Below are 19,579 nucleotides of genomic sequence, written 5' to 3'. Positions count from 1 at the left end.
AATTGGGTGCAATGTTTTTTTTTTAAGTAATAGACCATAGGCCTGAGTGGCTATGGATGAATTAGCCACTTCTTTTAAGGGTAGGGGAAATATTTGCCTGTTTTAGGAAGGACTAGAAGTAAGAGCAGAACTTTGTCACATCTTCAGCCACTGAAGTTTAAACACCTTTTTAAAATCTCCTTATATAACGGGTAGGTAGGAAGCAGTGTAGCAGAGAGCAGGAATAACCCTTGCTCCAGCGCAAAAAGCATTAGACTTCTTGCTTGGTATGTTTTGGGACATGGAGCTTCACCTGGTTGTGTGCTTATGGGGCCAAGTAACTTGTCTAAGAAAGCCTTCCAAAAATTCTTGTGATCTTTATGTGCACACAACTCGGTAGAGAAGCTAGTGTTTCCCCTGGTTCCACGGGCCTGGTCGTTGCTGAGGGCACAGCAGAGGGGCAGTAGCTGAAGCAAGAGTACAATTATCATCAATCGGTTGCTTTCCATGTCAACTTTCTTTATTCTTTTTCTCCGAGGCATCATTGTATTACAGTTACCCTAAAAGCTGGATGGTAAATACCTTCTGTCATGCCTGTTTTGTCAGTCTGGTTTGTACTCAGTAACTGAGTGCACATTTTTTTCATTTGCTTTGGATTTCCTTTGTTAGCACTAAATCCTGCTAAATGTCGAGTTCTGCCAACTTACGTGCAAAACAAGAAAAGGCAGCGGAGACTGGCTGGCCTCCGACAGCTTGGGCCTTGCAGACAGGGGCTCAGTCCTCAGCTTGCATGTTGTCACTTTGCCAGTTGTTTAACTGCATGTGTGCAGTAGGGCTGAGAACGGAGCTGTTAATGCTTCGATGGCAAAAGCCAGCCTTTGGAATCGTGTGCTGCCCCACCAAGATGAAAAAGCAAACGCAGGCAAGTTTTCCAAAAGGAGCTGCCTGCTGTCCTTCCAGAAGCAAGGCCTGGTTGCTAGGGCAGCCTCTGGTGGTTCAGGAGCTCTGTGTAAAAGTAGATTTTACTCAAGTAAACTCAAGTTTTGAGAGCTCCACGCTACCTTCCCCACCTCCCTGAGGATGCTGACAGCCATTCTGATTTTATTTCACATGTCAACACTCTCAACATTCACTTCATCTTCAAAGCAAAGGAAAGATCAATGGCTCTAACACAAACTGAATAAATTGAACTGGTGTGCTCTAACCACTGATAGCTCTTCTTTTTTTAATTGCATTCATTGTGTGTAGACTCTTGGTTTATGAGCAAGATCTTGCAGCTTCACTCGGTTCATGTTTTATTCTATGTATTATACTGTTAAATAGATTTCACTTTTTTCTTTTGTCACTGTCACATTTGTGTTGTTTGTTTCTTTTCCTGCTAGCTGTCAGGGCATGAAAAGGTATGGATCCTAGCGTGGAAAACTTCCTTTCAATTTCAGCATATATGTTCCTAATGAGCTGATGCAGTTTTGTGTGACTTTGTTTGCTCTTTTTTCCTTCTAAACTTGTTTTGTGCAATACTATTTTGCCCTTGGTCTGTCTCTTGAAGACAAGCCAAGTATCGATAATGTATTAACTGTTATTAGTCCTACTAGTATAATGATTGGAGTTGTGTGGAGTGACTTAGCTGTATCTAATCAGATGTGCCCTTTACTGTAGAAAAGTGGTATTTTAAGATGGGTACGTCTTGCACCATGTGCTTTCACCCCTGCAAAGGGCATCCATCAAAGGGCAGCACTTTGAAAAGTCATCTTCAGAGAGCACATTAGAGCTTTGTGCTATGGCAGTAGCGTAGCGCAGTAGTCCAAAGCTAACTTTATGTAAGTAGTTAACAAATATCGTTGCATTACGGATATTTTTAGGAAGAATAGTTAGCCGAGTTATTTTAAAGACTGCACCTTAAGTGTTGCTATTCAAATTTTGGAATTGTGTTTATTTTTCTGCAGCTTCAGACAGCAGCATCCAGAAGTTACGTGGGCTCGAGTGCCCCGACGGGCATAAGCAAAGATGAAGACACAAGTCGTTTTCATACCACCAAGAGGGGGAATTTCCATGAAGTTTTTAACCTGTCAGAAAATGAGCGTCCTTTGGCAGGTATTATGTGACAGGAAGGCTGCATTAGCAGAGTGTTTTCTAAAAAGCCAAGGATAGTTTGAAGTTGAATTCCCTCTCCGTGCAGTGTACCGATACAGGCTTTTGATTAAAAAGACCTGCTTTAAATTAGGATGAATGGAGACGTTCTCTTTCATTCCACGTCCTTGCAGTTCTTTGAAAGAATGCACAGCCTGGCACGGCCTTTTGTGGAAATGCAAATGGAGTAGTCAAGTTAAAGGGAATAATTGTGTGGGTGGTTTTTGTTTTGGCGTTTTCTTTAAACCAGTGTTAAAACAGATGTTGTGATGCCTAAAAGCACCTTTTTTTAAACGCTTTTCTTTGTAAACACATCTAGTTTTAGGTATCTAAAGTTTAATTTTCAGTGGTTTATGCTGTTTTATAAGGAAACTTTTGAGGGTAGTGCCTGTCTCTCTCTTTTTCTTAAGGTGAGATTTCTTGTTATGACTTTTTCAGTGTGTGAAAATGGCTGGCGCTGTTGCTTGATTAACAGAGATAGGAAGATGCCTACGGACTACATCAGGAATGGAGTTCTTTATGTCACAGAAAAGTGAGTCATTGTCCTCCACACATTGCTTAGGAGAGAAATGCAACAGACATTCAAAAAATATGAATCTAAAAGTAATCCTTGAACAATATTTTGAAACAAAAATGCATTTTCATGGTGCTTTAAGACTCCAAGAAAGTACCATAGGAGAGGGAGAGCTGAATCTGGGGTGTGGTAACACTTAAGAAATGTGATTTTGCCTTGAAAAGGCTCACACAGGAACGGAGAGTGGCGCTGTGCAGTCTGTTGTTAGTAGCTGCACTTCTCCATGTGGATAACATACTGTCTACATATATACTAAAAACCAAACCGGAAAGCTAAGTGTATTTTGAGAGTTGTTATCAATGGTTATTTGGCAAATACTCTTAGTTTCTTTTTTTTGAAGCAAATTGAATGTATAACTTCCTTGAAACAATGTGCAACAAAAAGAAAATAGAAATTCAAGCTTTGGTTTTAATCCTTCCTTACCCCCCAGTCTCCTGAGGCTCAATAACTATTGTCACTACTGTTTGGGTCTTGCACTGAAATTCCTTTGGACTGTAATGAATGGAAGTAAAGCTCATCTGTATGCAATGTCACCTAGTGATGGAGACCGCTCTCCAGCATTTAGAAATGTGAGCTTTCATCTGCATCACAATAACGTGAAACTAATGCAGTGTTCTCCATTAATCTTCTTTTAAGATGGTAAAAGATTTACAAGCCTTTTGAGTTTTGGTATTTCAGCTGTTTAAGGATATATGTGCCTCTTGTGTCTTGAAAATCCTTGTCGGGTTTAACAACTCAGTGCAGTAATATAAATACAAGTGTTATTTTGTGTGCTTGTATGTTCTGGACTTTCAGACATATTAACCAGCTGCTAGAATTTATGGATTATTATGTTCTAAATTAGAAATCATAACCGAATTGCCTATCATGTGCCTCTTCTTTTTTTTTTTTTAAAGCTGATTTTAACCTGTGAGATTTCAAACTTCAGAAGTGACAGGAGGGATATTGAGAGCTTTGTTTTAGAATACTGTAACTAAATGAGCATTTTCTTTCCTTGTCTTCAGTTACTTGTGCTTTGAAAGCTCCAAATCTGGCTCATCTAAAAGAAATAAAGTTATAAAGCTCACGGATATAACAGATATTCAGAAGGTATGTATGTTTTGTGTTGCAAATGGGGGAAAAAACTAGTTTTGTGTTCAGCTAGTCATGTTTTGCTTTTCTGCTTATTTTGAAAAAGCATGCCATTGATCATTTTTATAAGTAAAATGTAATTCTTTGATCAAGAATGTTTCCCAGAACTGCTTGTTTAGCCATTTGGACTCACCACACACAAACTCACTATGAACATAAAACCACAAAACCCTTACACTTCTGAATTATTTTAAAATTAAAGTTTTGTTGTTTCATAACTCCTGCATTGACTAGAGCTGTGTAGGATTAAAGATATCGTTTAAAGATATCGTTAGCAGAAACTGTGTAATACTAAGTTAAGTTTGGGTGTTGATATCAGTAGATGCACCATCTAAAAAGCAGGTGCCTCAGAGGGACGAGGGATTATTGTGAGTGGAGAAAGGTAAATCATTAGAGCAGGCAGGCTGGATTGGGCTGGAGGTTCATCTATCTGGGATCCCGTCACCCATCAAGAAGTGTATGGTATAGGAAGCAGGGCAAGTACAAGGTGGTCCTTCCTCTGGGCGAGTTTTATCAGCCTGCGATCACCACTGGCTTTATTGGTGTCTTGCATCACTCTGTGTGATGTTTAATGACACTTTTTGTTACCCTCTCTGAACTTGTCCTGCTCTTAAACACAGACACCCTCTGCATTCTGCCACAGCCTGTGAGTGCCACAGATTAAATCATGCTGTGCAAAGAAATACCTCAGCCTAGTGTCTGCTGCTTACGCACCTCCAGATTTCCAAATGAATTCCTTCTCTTTAAATCATGTGTCCATACAGCAGACAGATTATGCTCAACTTGAACATTCCTGTTGGAATTAATAAATCACATTGATGAGTTCTAAACATCATACTTGAAGTAATGCTGGCTCATTGTTTAGTAGGTCTTTACTGCCGTAAAGGTCCTTTTGCTTTTGTGTAGCTTTTTCAGTGAAGATGAGAAAGGGATCATGCAGCCAAGTGTAAAAATGTGCCACGCCTGGTTTTATTTGGGGGTGGGAAACACAGGTCAGGCCTGGGGTCTGTTCCTCCTTGGGGATATTGCCCAGTTCAGCAAGTTGTATTCCTTCTTAGCGCTACGGACTTCTTAAAAAGAAAAAAAAGGTACCCTGTTTATCTATTTAATTTTGAAAAATAAGCTTTTTCCGGTCTGCTTGCTGCTCCTTTAGTGAACGTTACTTGTAGGGACACCTGTAGGTGATGCTCACAGGCACTCTCAGGTAGGCATATACACATGGGGCAGATGTCTGTTGTGGCTGGGAGGATAAACCACTGACGAGTTGTGTCACCTTCTCCGCACCTTTTGCAGTCGTTCAGTACACAGGACATCTTTGGTCTATGTCTTTGTTTTTCTTTGTAGTATAAAGTGCTCTCTGTTCTCCCGGGATCAGGGATGGGTATTGCTGTGTCAACACCATCTACACAAAAAGTAAGTACCTAGCTGTATCTGTATTGCTGTGTTTGACCTCATGCCCTTTTTGTCTTCCTTCTCTGGCTGGCACCAACATAAAGGCTTCCCCCCCCCGCCCCGCCTTTATTCCAGTGTTTGGCTTTTTTTTTTCTTAACTTTTTAATCCACACGTCTATTATTCTGTAGATTTGCCTTCAGAATATTAATGATTTAAACATGTAGGTTGTTTTACTGCATCTGGACTATTTGACTGTAAGCTTGCACCATCCTTTCTGCTCCATTATTTCGTTACCTCCACTGATGGTTCCCTCAGTGTCCTTCCCCAGGAGCTCGGGGCTGCTCTGTGGTGCAGTCTGGAGTGAAAAGCTGATGCCTTGAGAGTGTCTGTGGGTGAGGAGGCTTTGGGGTGGAAGGGCCTGACCCTCGGATGCAGTTTTCATGTTTCAGTCATATGGTGCTAAAGATTTAAGCTTCTCTAAGCCTCAGATACCCTCTGGGTGACTGAAGCTTTTCTTAACATTCGACTGAACCTTATTTTAAACTAATCACTTATAAATAACTTTTCTCCGAGTCACACGACTGTTGTACCAGGCTTTCTGCTCGTTGACTGATATTGAGAAGCACTTCTCAGTTACAAGGTTGAAAATGTTCATCTACCTAAATAAATATAGATGAGTCAAAACAAAAAGACACTGATAAAGATTTTTAGAAATCTTTAATGAAGGCAGAGTTCGATCAAGAAAACATCATAAACTGAGCGGATGGAGAGGAAAGAGAGCTGAAGTGTTCTCCACTGCTAATGCTCTGTGCAGATGCATTTTACTGCGTGCTTGTTTTAAGAACAAGATGGAAAAGTGAATTTTTTCTCAGAAACTCGGCCATATATCCAAGGATTTAGTAGAGAAAAGGATTTTTTGTGTCTTTATTAAAGCACTTCAAGTACAGTTCATTTCCTGCTCCTGTTGATTTGGCCAAAACTGTAGCTAGAGCAAGATTTTTCTTGTCTGGACTGACATGATTTTGTTTTTCCTTTTAGCCTTTGGTGTTTGGTGCCATGGTACACAGAGATGAAGCTTTCGAGACGATTTTCAACCAATATGTGAAAATAACCTCTGCATCATCAAGCAGTGAGAGCTAGTATCTTATCTTAGAAGACCTAAAGGAAAATTTCTTATTTTACGACTTGGTAGTGAAAAAAAATGAACATCCTCATCTATTTTGCAATAATTTTTCTTGTCTGGTGGTTTATATTCTATCTGTTACATAAATCAAGTGTATTTTATATATGCCTTCATGTTTGTTTTTAAGGTTTTTGTAAAAAAAGACAAAACAAAAAACAAAATGAAACAAAAGAGTGAAAGTGCTATCATCACTATTAGCCTTGCACATTAAGCACTTTTAATGTTTATTTACTGACATTAAAAGCTGAGAAGATACTTGGAGAACTTGACTGAGTAAACAAAGTGAAACAGATTGGTCCCTTTAAGTGCACTGATATCACTAGGGGTACGTTTGTCCCTTTATCTTAGTTATTTTTCCCTGAGATGTGAGAATGATGACTGCAGCAGCATGAAGTCTCTTTCTTCAGCTCAGAGTTTTAATTGGGTTCTTCATTAAAACTGATAGCAACACTGCAACAACACCAAGGAAGTATTATCATCTTAGTCTTTCCATATTTATAACTGCACTTCAAATAACTCCTCCTTGCTAATTCTTGCATTGCAGAAGGATATTTTACTGGCTTGGTTAGGTTTGATTTTTCCTGCGTAGACACTTAAATTGCTTGTACAGTGAACTGGAGGAGAAAGTTTGTAACTATATCTTCCTTTCTTAATTAACCAAAGTAAGAGGAAGGAAGGCAGGCAGATACTTTTTATAAAAGAGGGCACCAAAATGTTGTTCCTAAAATGTTAGGCGTCGTATATTTGTATTTCTGTAGATACTTGTCATAGAAGGGCTCAACTATGGTACATGTTGTATGTACAAGGTGTTTGTATGTTGATGCATAAAAGACTTGCAGATTTTTTGTGTTGGGGGAGGTGGGAATAATTAACCTAAACTGAGACATGACTCGTTTTTTAATTTGGCTTTTCTCTTGAGTTACCTTGTAATTAAATAACACTGTAATACAGCAGGTGAAAGCACTAGTTCCTTTTCGAAGTGTAATTTGGGGGGCGTTGGTATGTTGCTGCCTTTCCTGTTGCAAAATTAAAATTTAGTAACAATTAAACCCAACTGCCAGGTAAAACAGGAAGGCTGTGCTCCTTCTCTAAACTCTCTCAGGCCTTTCTAGCCTCAAAGCACATATTGACCTTTGTCTTTAATATTAGAGAGCTTTTATATTCTATATAATAGCACCCATCTGAGAGGTTTAGAATTTTATTTGCATTTTCATGAAAGCACAGTAGGAGTTATGCCAAGCCTTCCAGTATGTCTTTTCCTTTGCTGTGTCTTTTGAGTTGACCAGTATGGATATCTCCAGATACTATATAAATGTCCCCAGAAAAAGCAATGGAGATGCAAATTCTTATTTTAAAATGGAACTTAAATTCATGGATTATTTAAAAAACAAACCAAAACAAGAATTTTCTTTCTTTATAGGAAAAGGGGTAAAATGAAGGAGGGTGAGAGGACACAAGCACTAAAGTGTATTTTACTCTTAACACGGGTTTTAATTAAGTCTCTCAACAAATGCAGCAGTGATGGAGAAGGTGGCAGTCAAACTGTACAAACCTTATTTCAGTCTGGCCATGAAGAGGTATGGTATGAAGAATGTAATATGAACTTGATATGAAGAAATGTTGTTGAATACTGTGAATTTGGTTGGGTATTATAAAGTGAAACCCTGACAGGGTAAAACTCTGTGCCCTGGGTGGAGTTGTGAACAAGAATGGGGGAGAATCCACCGTAATGGCTAAAATGCTTTTGTTTTTTTGGAGTTCTCTCTTTAGAGTAGCGCTTGAACGTGTCTCTACATGACCCGAAAAAGGGGTGCACTTCTAACACCTCCTTAGGTACAGTGTAAATCAGGGCCTGACAACTGAAAATATAAGTGAAGCTTGTGGGAAACCCAGTTTACCACCACCTAGTATGGGTGTAGCTGACAGTTTGTGGTTTCTTTTCTTTACACTCGTAGGTTTTATGTTTAAGTAAAAATCCTTCATCTTAAATTTTTCTCATCAAACCTACTTTAAATTCTATTAATCTCCTTTTGTAATTGCTGTGTATTATCATTTAGCTTTCCTTTTTAGAAGCTTCCTTTAATAGAAAGTGGCTAACAAATAGGCATTAAAATCGCTTAATGTTATATAAATCTTAATCAGATTCATTTTGTCTTAAGAAAAAAATCTTTTGGGTGTGTTTAAGGTTATCCCTTTTTTTTTTTTTTTTAAGAAACAAAAAACTATATTTTTTACAGAGAGCATGTTCTTTTTCTTATTTTTGTATCATTTTTCAAGTGTAATTTATACCTTCACTCTGATCATAACAGCAGATTTAGCAGGAAACCAGTTGATTTGCACTTATATCTCCCCTGTCCCACCCTCCACTGTTTGAGCCCAGTCTACAAGGTTGTCCAAGGTTCTGCTTCCTGGAGGAGCTACAGGTCCTGTGCTGATGGTGCTGGGACAATTAACCGTACCTGGGCTTCTGAGAGGGAGGAAAGAAATTGTTATTCTTTAACTAGACTGAAATGCCTCATGTGTACAACGTGCACTTAATTTTCTTTTTCCTGGACAAAGAAATTAGAAACTTCTTATAAAATCTAACGTGCTGACATTTGAAATGAATCCACAGCGTGAAGGTAAAAATGAGCAATTCTTAAAACGGTAATCCTAGTGCAAACTGCAATGCAACGTTGTTTCATTCTAATATATAGAAAACAGATTGGATTTTCTTTTTTTTTTTTTTAATAGAGTTGTAATATAACTGACAAACAACTGTGTACATATGTTGCAAAGTTCACTTTACATTTGGTTGTCCAGGTTCCTGCAGCGTAACTGCTCTGGCACACGTAGCGTTGCAGACACCGGGTTCTCCTGGTTTTCCTCCCACTGCTCCGTCGTGGCTTTGGAGGGCAGGAGGGGACGGACAGTGAGTAAATATCTACCTGATAAATTCCAATGTTCCTACGTAGTTTTGCAGTGTGGCCTGGTGTGCTTCAGTAACAGGCTGGGTCGTACCACTTAATGTAAAGTGCTACTTTCTAATAGCAGAAAGTGGTGTTCTTGTCATTCCGTCTGTCTGTTTGCTGTTTATATTTGCAATTCTGATGTCTGTGGTTCATTGCTGGATCATTCACGTGTAATTGGATTTAACTTCTTTAGAAGTGCATTGGTCAGTTTGAGTCCCTTTTAAAGAGAGAAAAAAAAAAGGGGGAGATGAAAACTGACTGCTTTAATTCGTTATCAGTGACCATTTAAACTCAAAAGGCAAAAAGAGCTGAAATATGAAATCATGCCTTTCTGTGCACTGTAGCTTTTGTGAGGCAAGATTGAATGCACAAGCTGTTTATTGGTAGCGACATCACACAGGATGCCAGCAGCAAACCCTGCCCTTGTTCCTGCAGAGAGAAAAGAGATTTTACCCAATCGTGAAGAGATGAAAAGATGTACTTTTTTTGGCTACTTAAACTTGTATTAAACACACTGGTAGTTTTTATTGAATTCTGTACATTTTGGCAGATGTTTGATTTCTACTAATCATTGAAATATAATGGATGTTAAAATTTTTATGTCTGAAGGTTGAGTCTATATTTTGAAGTTGTAAATAATTCATTATCAGTGTAACTTTTGTTTGACATGACAAAAGACTTATACTGTATAAAGAATTGAAATAATGAAATGATTTGCCCTGTACATTTTTTAAGAAAATCTTGTTTATTTAAAAAGTCTTGTATAAATTATAATTTTTATTTAAATAAACCTAAAAATGCTTTGTGCTAACACTTTTTACAAACTTTAATAACTTATCTATCAAAGCCACACCTGATTTCCTGAAACGAGTTCAGTTAGTGCTTTTCAGCAGATTCATCACCACCTCAAGTCCCCCACTTGGGGGGAGGCGGACTTTTCTGTGTCAGAGAAGTCAGGGCATTGCAAAGGGAACGGTCCCTTGCAGCAACAGTGTCCTCGCTGGGCTGCGGATGCTCTAGAGGTCCAGTGAGCTTAATGTGGCACCTCGGGGCTGTATTAATAGTTGTGGACATGTCTTTGATGTGACATGTGGCTTGCACTGATGCTATGTTTGGCTGGGTTGGATCTGGTTGACAGACATGGAAGAGGAGAAGATAAATACCTCCTGTGTTTAAATACCTGACTTCTTCCTTTTTCACTATGTTTTTTCTGCTAACTACTAACTTCCATTATTCTATAGACTCTGCCTTATGCCTCGCCCTTTTCTAATTATCTGTATGTTTTCCTTTGTGCTTCTTTCCTGCTCCTCCTCATGTGTACATACAAACTCTCCTCCAAAACCACTTGGCCCATTTAGCCCTTTTCTTTTTCCCTTGCTCTTCATCTCTGAGTGATCTCATGTGAATGGATAAAATCCTACTAGTACTTGCATGTCTAGATGAGAGATTTCTCTTCATCCCCACTTCATTTAGTAATTTGTGCTGGCCTTTACGTTATAGTCTAGCTAAAAGTTCAACCTGAATTACACCCAAAGAAAAGTTGCTTTTTTTCTTATTGTGTTCCTAAACTGCCCAGATTTCTGGTTTGCCATCTATGTGACTACTCAGTTTTTGAACTGAGAACTTCCTTGTTTCCTCTTATTTGTGGTTTTGTGCTTCAGTGTTGTTCCAGTTTTCCTGGAACCCTCATGCTTTCAGTGCTGATTATTTAGAGATACTGACTGGCTGTGTCCTGACCAACATGTTACAAGTTCACTAGAACTGCCTTCACCTGCTGCAGCTTCCATTTTGTGTAAATTGGAGCTAAATTACTATGGGCTACTTTGGATTATTCAGTGGCTTCCATGTTTCTCATGCTGCTGTATCATGTCTTTGCTCATGATCTGCACAACGGAAGGGAGAGGATGCTTCTTGAAACTGTTGAGCGAGCTCTTCGAAGACAACAATCTCTTCCCAACAAAACCAATTTTACTGGTGCAAGCCTATGCCAAGCAAAATATGTGTCTGCAGAGGAACAAAAGTAAAAGTAGCTGCCTGCTGCAAAATGGTGTTTGGGAAGGGCTGTTTGAACCTAGGCTACTGTTTGCTCCGGCATCCCCATGCCAGTCTCCTGAGCACAGGGCATGAGGGTTTATCCTCTCACAGCTGAGTCAGTGAGAACTTCTGAAAATCCTCTCCATAGGTTTTGTTGTTTTTTGGTCGTTTTGGCTTTTTTGTTATTAGCCACTCATGAATGTTAACCAGCCACACAGCAGGAATAAGAGCCACATGAGCTGTTTGTAAACCCAGAAGTCCTTAAAACTTTCATACAAGTCTATACATTTGCAGAAATGGGATCTGTATGAAAAGCATTTGAGATCAAAAGAAACCTTTTGCAAAAAATAAAAAAGAGCTTGTGGGAAAATGATTAAATCTTCTAGGTGCTATTTGAGAGAAATTGGGGGTGGGTCCTGGAGTGTGAGCCTCCACTGGATATCTCTATGGTGTGTATTTATACAATGGTAGTATTTACCTTTCTTTACATTCAGGGGTGGGGTTTAGCATATTAATGCAAGGCTTTCCTGTATTCACATGTTTTTTTCTTGCACCACCCTGTGTTTTGGATGCTCACAGGAAACATCTGAAAGGTGTTGGTCAGTGGACATGCTCTAGGAAAGTTTCCAAAGCTACGCAGGGCATCGTTGCTCACAGTGCTCACCTGGCAAGGGATATGCCTCAGAAAACTGTCTTCCTGCTCATTGATGGAGGTTCACATTGTTTCTCATGGTGTGTTGACCCTTACGGCTTCCCAAAATAAGCAACCTCAACTGCACAGCTCATGGAGCGGTGGCATCTGTGTCTGTGCTCAGATCCTGCAAGATGAGTGGCTCTGGGCAGTTTCCAAGGAAAGCAAAGCACAGCGGAGCGAAGTTAAGCCCTGGACTTGCTCTGGGTGATGCAGGACTGAAATGGTGTGTGCTGGAGGGGAGGACAGATGGGGTGCTGGGGACAGGCAGCTTGGAGTCCAAAACTGGACTTGTGATGGCTGTGGGTGCTCCCCCCACCATCTGTGGCTGAGCGGAGTTCAGAGAACTTGAGGAAAGGAGAGGAAATGCTGTCTTCAAAGACGTATAAATATGTTGAGACTCTGCTTTTAAATGGACTAAAAAGCGTACAAAGTGTTTGTGTGAGGAACACCTTCATGTGAGGTCACTGTGATGAATATCAGTTACATTTCTCAACTTGGGGAAAATAAACACACACAAAAATAATGTATGGCCCCAGCAAACAACCTGGACATTTTGCTTGTGTCTAAGATTTATTCCTGATATTTGAGTAGGGTTCTTTTTTTTGTATTCCTGGCAATATGGGCTGCTTAGCAGAGCTTTACTGTGCACCGTGTGGCTTTCTCCTAACCCGTAAATGGCAGGAACCCTTTAACACCTCTGTCTGCACGTGTGCCGGGCTCCAGGTCCAGCTGGGGAAACGCCTTCTTGAAAAGCCTGAACTCTGGCCTGTGCTTCAGCAAACATTTTAAGCTGACAATGGTTCCACAAGAAACTAAGAGCTCCTGCCACCACCCTTATGGAGCACGAGGGCTCACCAGCCCTGAAATGACAGTAACCCAGCAGAGGCCAGTGCCCGTATCCCTTTCCAGCACAGCGAGCTGTTCCAGGCTGGCTTGGCCACGCTTGAATCTTGTAGCCCCAGATATGTTTTTGGTGACCTTAACAGAGCTGATGTATACAATTGCCTTTATGTTCCCCTTTTCAGTTTTGCAATGTTCATCAGATTTCAGAGGTAAGTTTTGAGCATAATTTGGGTAAACGTTGAAGGCTGGTGCTGAGTTTATAATATTAACGAATAATGCAAAGAAACTTAGCTAAAACTAAAGTCTGTGTGTGCAAGTTAACTCTGCACAAAAGCTGATTGTGCAAATATTTAGACAGTTGGTGAGCTGTTGTTAGGGCTACATTTCATCTGCTCTATCCAATTCCTTCCAGTACTGACTTTTCCCCTGCTCCTTCTCTCAAAACTTGCAGTCATTGCTTGTCTAGGTTTTTGGTCAGTGCCATCAGAGCAGGGATGGCTGTGGCAGACCAGGAAGCACGGCCAGGAGATGTCATGGGCTTTCACTTGAGCGTGTTACCCAAGGGGCTGCAGCTCCGCCAGCAGCACTGGGCACACGGGGAATCGCTGCGCCCAGTCGGGCTCGTCCCTCCTGGAGGCCAGGGGCAGGGGGGCAGCTCTCTGGGAGCCCCCGCGCAGGAGGAACAGAAGGATTGTCATCTGCGGGGCAGTGCATTCTCCTCCTAAAAATCACAGGTGAGGATCTTGGGTGTTAAATTGAAATGCATTTTTTTTTAAATTGTTTTTTTGAAACCCACGTCACTCTCCAGTCTTACTTTCTCCTTTCTGCATCTGTGTTTGTGAGTGTGTAGCTGTGTATGCTGACAAACAGGCCAAAAGCTTACAATAACTACAACAGATGCATTTGCAGGAAGGTAGACCTCCTTTTTCCAGGCCCTTAGCCCCTACCCGGCCATAGTGCTCCTGCAGCTCTCCCTGTTTCAGTTCCTGAAGCTGCCTTTGGCCACCCGGCATTTTCTGCAGGGCCCAAGGGCCACCGTATGGCTCAGGAGGTGGTGGCACCACTCAGGTGCTCCTGTCGCTGGAGCATCACCTGGAATCAGTGACACTGCAAGGCAGGGAGTGCTCCTGCTGTTTTAGCTGGTTAATCACCTTTCAGTTAAATCTGCTGGGAAATTTGGCCTCTAGAGGGCTGGGTCTGGGATGAGGTTTTTTGCCAGAAGTAAGCTGCAGTGCCACCTTTAGCAAAAGGGGGTCAGGAGAATAACTGGCAGAAATAGTTTTATCTCGTTTTTTGCAGCTCCACAAAGGAAGCACAATGCTGTCCCTGTTTTCCCCTATGCCCAGTGCTCATTATCACTTTAAAATGCAGTGTGGGCAGACTTACACTTGACCCAGTTGCAGAAGTTCAGACACAGCTTGGTATAAAATGCAGGCAGATACAGGATCAGACGGTCAATCTGCATGAAAAGGAAGCTGCTGGTGGTGCTGGTGTTCTGAATCTTTGCAAATCTCATCCATAACTCATAAGCTGCCTGCAGATGTGGCACTGGCCATGCCAGCTGTGGTGGCTGCTGGGGGACAGCTTGGGTGTCCCAGACACCCCTCAGCTCACATCTGCCGGAGTGTTTTTCTCAGGCGTACAATTTCTAACAATTAATGCTTTTAAAACCTAAACAGGAGTAACTCACATTCTCGGATGCAGTATGTCCTGCTCCTGTTATGCCATTGTGCCCTTAGTCTGCAAAGAAGATACTGTCTCTGTTAAACACACCCAGATCTGTGTTCCTGAACCTGTGCCAGCAATTTCAACATTTGCTGTATTTGCTGCTGTCTTTCTGATTTTGCTCTCTTGCTGTTTGAATACACCAGCTGCCCGAACCGTGGAGCTCACCAGCACCAGACCGGAGTGGGGACCATTTGGCTGTGTCTGACGAGCCCGGCTGGTCCCTTGGCCTGAGGGACTGCGATGTTGAGAGGCTCCTGCAACAGCTCTGGGAGCCTGGCCTGTGAGCTCCATTTGGAAACACATCACACAAGTTCCTTTATGAGATATCTATGTCATTCCATGCCTGAGATACTTCATAGCACTGTACTATAATCCTTCTTGCTGCTAACATTTTTGCTGGAGAATATACAACCAGAATATATGCCTGGTTTCAGTTATTTTTAAGTCTTCATTCTTGGTTTTAGGAATTAGATTTTTTCATTACTTACCAAGGAAGCCCTGCTGACAGACACTTTTCCCCTGGTTTCAGCAGTGTCATTTTGGCAATCACATCAGATTGCTCAGAAACAGGTCATGCGATGAGAGAAGACCTGAGCACCTGTTTGCAGATGCCACATGCTGCACAACAGGACACGGACAGGGGGGCATGATGGTGACAAACTCACTCAGACTTAGGATTTCTGGGAAGGCTGGATCTCCAAGAGGCATTTAACCTCAAACATAGGTACTTTAAAGCTCCTTTGGTGAGCACTCAGCCTTGCAGTTGTCCAAATGGACAGAGCTGGCTGAAGCTTTTTGGTTCAGAGGACACCTACAGCTCCTGCGAGCTGGATGACTCCTCCAAGCCCATCTTGTGCTGCTCTTCTGGCTTTGGCAACTGTTTGGAGGTGCCTGTACCAAGCTCCAGGCTCCTCTGCAGTTGTACTGGGAGGTGAAGGGAGCAGCTCACATCCCCCCAGTACAAAGAGCTGTGGGAGCCAAGTGCTGTCCCTCTGCAGCTCCTGGCTGGGTACAAGTCACTGCTTTCTTCTCCTCTTGGCAGGGAAAGTTGTCACCCCCCTCACAACCAAGCTTGTCCCAGCTGGGACAAGTGATAGAAGCACCTGAGCTTTGCACCTCTGGCAAGTGGTATGTCCCCAAGCCCCAGGTCCCCAAGCTGGTTGGGCAGAGAAGGAAGGTGAAGAGGGCTGGTGGGGAGAGAGGGGATACCCTTGCAGAGGGGAGTTTCACCTGTCTTTGTCATTTATCCTCTTTTATTAGGGCAGCTGTTTTTGTCTGGTTTTATACTATTTTGTGTAGTTCCTGAAGTGCAGGAACTACCTGGTTTCTGCTTTTTGGAGTCCAAGGCCGTAGATGAGAAGCATCTACAGCAGAGCCAGGGGGACCCTTTCTGTTTCCTTTCACTATTGTTGTGACTGAGGTGACCTAAAACCCTTTTCCCTCTCTTAATTTGTTGCTAAAATGCAGGTGAGACTTTTAACCAGTTCAAAGGGAAGCTCTTTCAGGCGATGAAGCTGAAGTAGTTACCAGACGTTGATCTTGATGGTCTCTTTAGGAAGAGCTACGTTGTAATCTATCTGATTTGCTATGTTTGTAAGGAGCAGCAGGCACCTTTGTCATCAGCGGGTAACATGCAGGAGCCTGTTGAGCTGTGGGGTGATGTGCTGCCGTGCAAAGGATGGAGAGCAGCCACTTGTCCCCATGGGGTACAAAGATTGCTGTGCTGGAGCTGGAAGTCTCCATCGCTCAGAGCATTGCTCAGCTGGGCACCTCTGAGACCTTTGGGGTGGGTATTTTAGCCAGTGTGTTTTCCTGTGAGCTCTCACCTGGTGTGTCCCGCTGCATCCAGCTCACAGTTGAAGACAACTCACATCCTCCTCGAGCCCTGGGCATGGCTGGGTACAGCCTGAGGCTGAGTCTGTCTGCGGGTGTTTAATAATGAAGGAAAGGAACTCGAAGGAAGTGTACTGCTTTAGATCTCCTCATCAACAGTTTCAACATGCTCATCAGCAGTGAGGTGAAAATAGCGTCTAGCTACAGATCAGTGTGCAGGTCTTGGGAAAGGTCTCCTTACCTCGTGATTACAGGGGCATCGGGATGCAAGTTTTTGACACGCACTCAAGCCCTTTATAAGAGGAAAACAATGTTTGCAGATTCTGAGAAGAGAAGCAACAGAATTAATCCACGTGCTCTGTAGTACTGAAATGCTTTTGTGCCAAGGGGGAGGTTAAAGGCTGAAGTAACTTAATTTCTCACACCTCCCGATGCACAAGTCTGGCAGCTGCAGGCAGGGTGGGGAGGGATGAGTGCAGCTTCCTCAGGCTCCAGCAAGGCAAACAGACTGGAAATACCTGGGAAAAAGTCTTTCCCTACCAGGGTGTGATGTCTGTTGTGTTTAATTGGTAGTGTGAGCAACCCAGAGCTGGCCAGCATGGCTGGGGTAGCTGTCTGCTGCTGCCCCAGCATGTCACTCCTGAGCTCCAAATCCCACAGGGTACACCTGCCCTGCGCCTTGGCTGTCAGGGCACAGTCCCCATGGTGTATGGCATGGCAGCACGCCATGGGAGGCACTCTCCAGAGCAGAAAATACTCACCATGGCCTTTTTATAAGGTCAGAAGCGACTATGCGCTGCAAAACCCCATCCTCTAAGGCTGCTGAATGATACCTGCATGCAGGCAGGCACCTTGCCTATACCTGCTCTCTGTTTTGCCTGTTTAGTGCCTAAATAGAACAACCACTGTCAGGCATTTTGGGGAGGAAGAGCTATCTTTTTGGGAAGCCCAGAGCCCTGCTATGGTTGGTGGTTTGGCAGGATCATGTAAGTAGGGGGTATGAGAAACTGGCCTCTGGCTTCATCCCAGCTTCCCAGCCCAGGACCCAGAGCCTCCAGCCACACTACCTTGTGCTGGTGAAGGGCTGGTGGCAGAGGAACATCCCAGCACTCTGACCTCAGCTCAGCTGGGCTGGCTCAGTTTTCACATGAGGAGTTTTTATCCAGAGAGTTCATTGGACATATGTGCAGATATGATTCAATATTAAAAAAAAAAGAGGGTTTAAAACAGTTTTATTACATCTCTCTGACTCAGTTTGCTTCTTTCTGACCTAACAAGTCTTCCAGAAACAGGGAGACAATAAACAATGATAGCTATTTCACTGTCATTATTTTTTGTAGACAGATCTGAACTTTTAAAGCCAGGCAGTAGTAGACACTTAAAAAAATCTTATATCTCATCTCTAATGCAATCAGCTGTGGTTGCAAGTGTTTAAGGAACAACTAAAATAACAATGTTAGGCTGTGATGTGTACCATGGCAAGTCATTTTAAAGTTCTGTGAATGTTTACCATTGGTAAAGGAAGGTGCAGAAGCAGGAAAAATAAATCTAAAAAAAAATCCCTGAAGCCTGAGGTACAGCAAGACACTCCGTTCTTCCGCCAGACCTCAGTTATTTGCTTTCCTAGGTGCAACATTGCCTTTTGCTACTGAAATGGTTTATTTATCCCAATGCATACTTAGATCTTTCTTGATGTACTAATTCCTCCTTGTTTCTCTATTTACACCTCTTAAGTTTTGAATCAATAACTAAGAAGTGAAGATTTTGGGATATTCAGTGCTTTCATGGGATTGTTTTTATTTTCTTCCTGTTTCTTTCTGGCCTGTTACCAGGTTCAAAAGAGAAGAAACCCAGGTTTCATTGAAAAGATGTAAAAAATCCACATTCCCTTTTAAGACTCCAAATTCTCTTGATAGTAGTCATCCTGACTGCTGCTTTGTTGCTATGGTAATTACTAGTCCATTAAAGCCACTTTAAAATGGTAATGATGAGCAAGAAAACCGGATTCATAACCATGTCATTAGCATAGCTATTTTCATATGTTTCATGAGATTAGAAAATAGTCTGGTGAATAGTAGCCTGATTTATATTCAATTTTTATGGACTGCTAATGATTTAATGGCAGACAGATCTGATGCAGGCTGCTATCAGATGCACCAGCTCAGAGCTCTGTGATGATAAAGCTACGGGACCTTTGTGTTCCCCCATGGTAGAATAAGCCAGCTTGAACTAATTAAAATACCTTCAGGGACATCTGACATCAAACATGCTCGGTGAGGAATCTGTCTCCACTACAGCAGTACCAGGGAAGGGAAACCTCTGAAGATGTTATCCTGGTTCCCAAACTTTTTGGACCCTCAAGACCTCACAGCCATAAAGCTGAGTGGTGGGAGTCTGTGTGCCACCACCCCTGGCACTGCAACTGAAGAACTGCAGAAGTGATGCTGCTCTTGTGGGTCAGTAGCGTTGAATTAGGAAGCTAACTGGGGGACCTGAAGTAGGGCTGGAGGAGACCTCAACCTCAGGGCTCGAAAGAAGAGCAGACATGGAGAAAAACCTGGCATTCTACAGGTCACCTCTCTGCCTGTCAGGACATACGTCTGTGCTAGGGGACTTCAAATGAGTGAAAGGCATTGCTAATGCTTGTGCCGAGGGCCTGGTGAGCTCCCCAGGACTGGTGGCTGCGGAGGAGGGCACGGAGGCTGATCCGCCAGACAGGTGACTGGGGCAGAAGCAGGAAAGGAGCCTTCAGGCAACACCCGTGGGGGAAGCTGGTGCTGCCCTGACACAACTGCATTTCTTTTAGTCCTTTGGGGACTGTTTCAAAATATGATAATATATTTATCCTTTCAGTGAATGAAGGGTGGTAATAGATGCCAACAGGAGCTGTGATGCCCTCCAGCACCTGGAAGGATGCTCTCAATCTGCTGACAGGCTTTGCATGGGGACAGATGTTACTGTATGCGGTACCAGTGAGATGTGGTTGGCACAGGCAGGTGACAGCCATCACCCCTAGACCAGCAGCAAGTGGGAACATGAAAGCAGATCTGATGCGGGGATGGCTGCACCTTGCAGTGCCATTTCCTTACAAACCAGGTCCATCACA

The 19,579-nt window shown here is 42.5% G+C and overlaps 1 protein-coding gene across 2 annotated transcripts in view; it reads left to right on the top strand.

Annotated features, from left to right (window-relative positions):
* The window catches only part of GRAMD4 (GRAM domain containing 4), an 80,776-nt gene extending 70,624 nt beyond the window's left edge, over positions 1 to 10,152 (top strand). Inside the window, exons 15-20 of one of the 2 annotated variants that reach the window (XM_065048970.1) lie at positions 518 to 553; positions 1,926 to 2,073; positions 2,548 to 2,641; positions 3,688 to 3,772; positions 5,159 to 5,227; positions 6,246 to 10,152. In XM_065048970.1, the coding sequence (XP_064905042.1) occupies positions 518 to 553; positions 1,926 to 2,073; positions 2,548 to 2,641; positions 3,688 to 3,772; positions 5,159 to 5,227; positions 6,246 to 6,347 (534 nt within the window). In that variant the 3' untranslated portion in view covers positions 6,348 to 10,152. The remainder of the gene's footprint in view (positions 1 to 517; positions 554 to 1,925; positions 2,074 to 2,547; positions 2,642 to 3,687; positions 3,773 to 5,158; positions 5,228 to 6,245) is intronic. The other variant, XM_065048971.1, reaches the window with a different exon arrangement.
* The last annotated feature ends 9,427 nt before the right edge of the window (positions 10,153 to 19,579 follow it).

Source organism: Columba livia, chromosome 1, assembly GCF_036013475.1.
Source record: "Columba livia isolate bColLiv1 breed racing homer chromosome 1, bColLiv1.pat.W.v2, whole genome shotgun sequence".
Lineage (NCBI taxonomy): Eukaryota > Metazoa > Chordata > Aves > Columbiformes > Columbidae > Columba > Columba livia.
The sequence above is the reverse complement of the archived record's forward strand: the minus strand, read 5'-3'. Positions and strand labels throughout refer to the sequence as shown.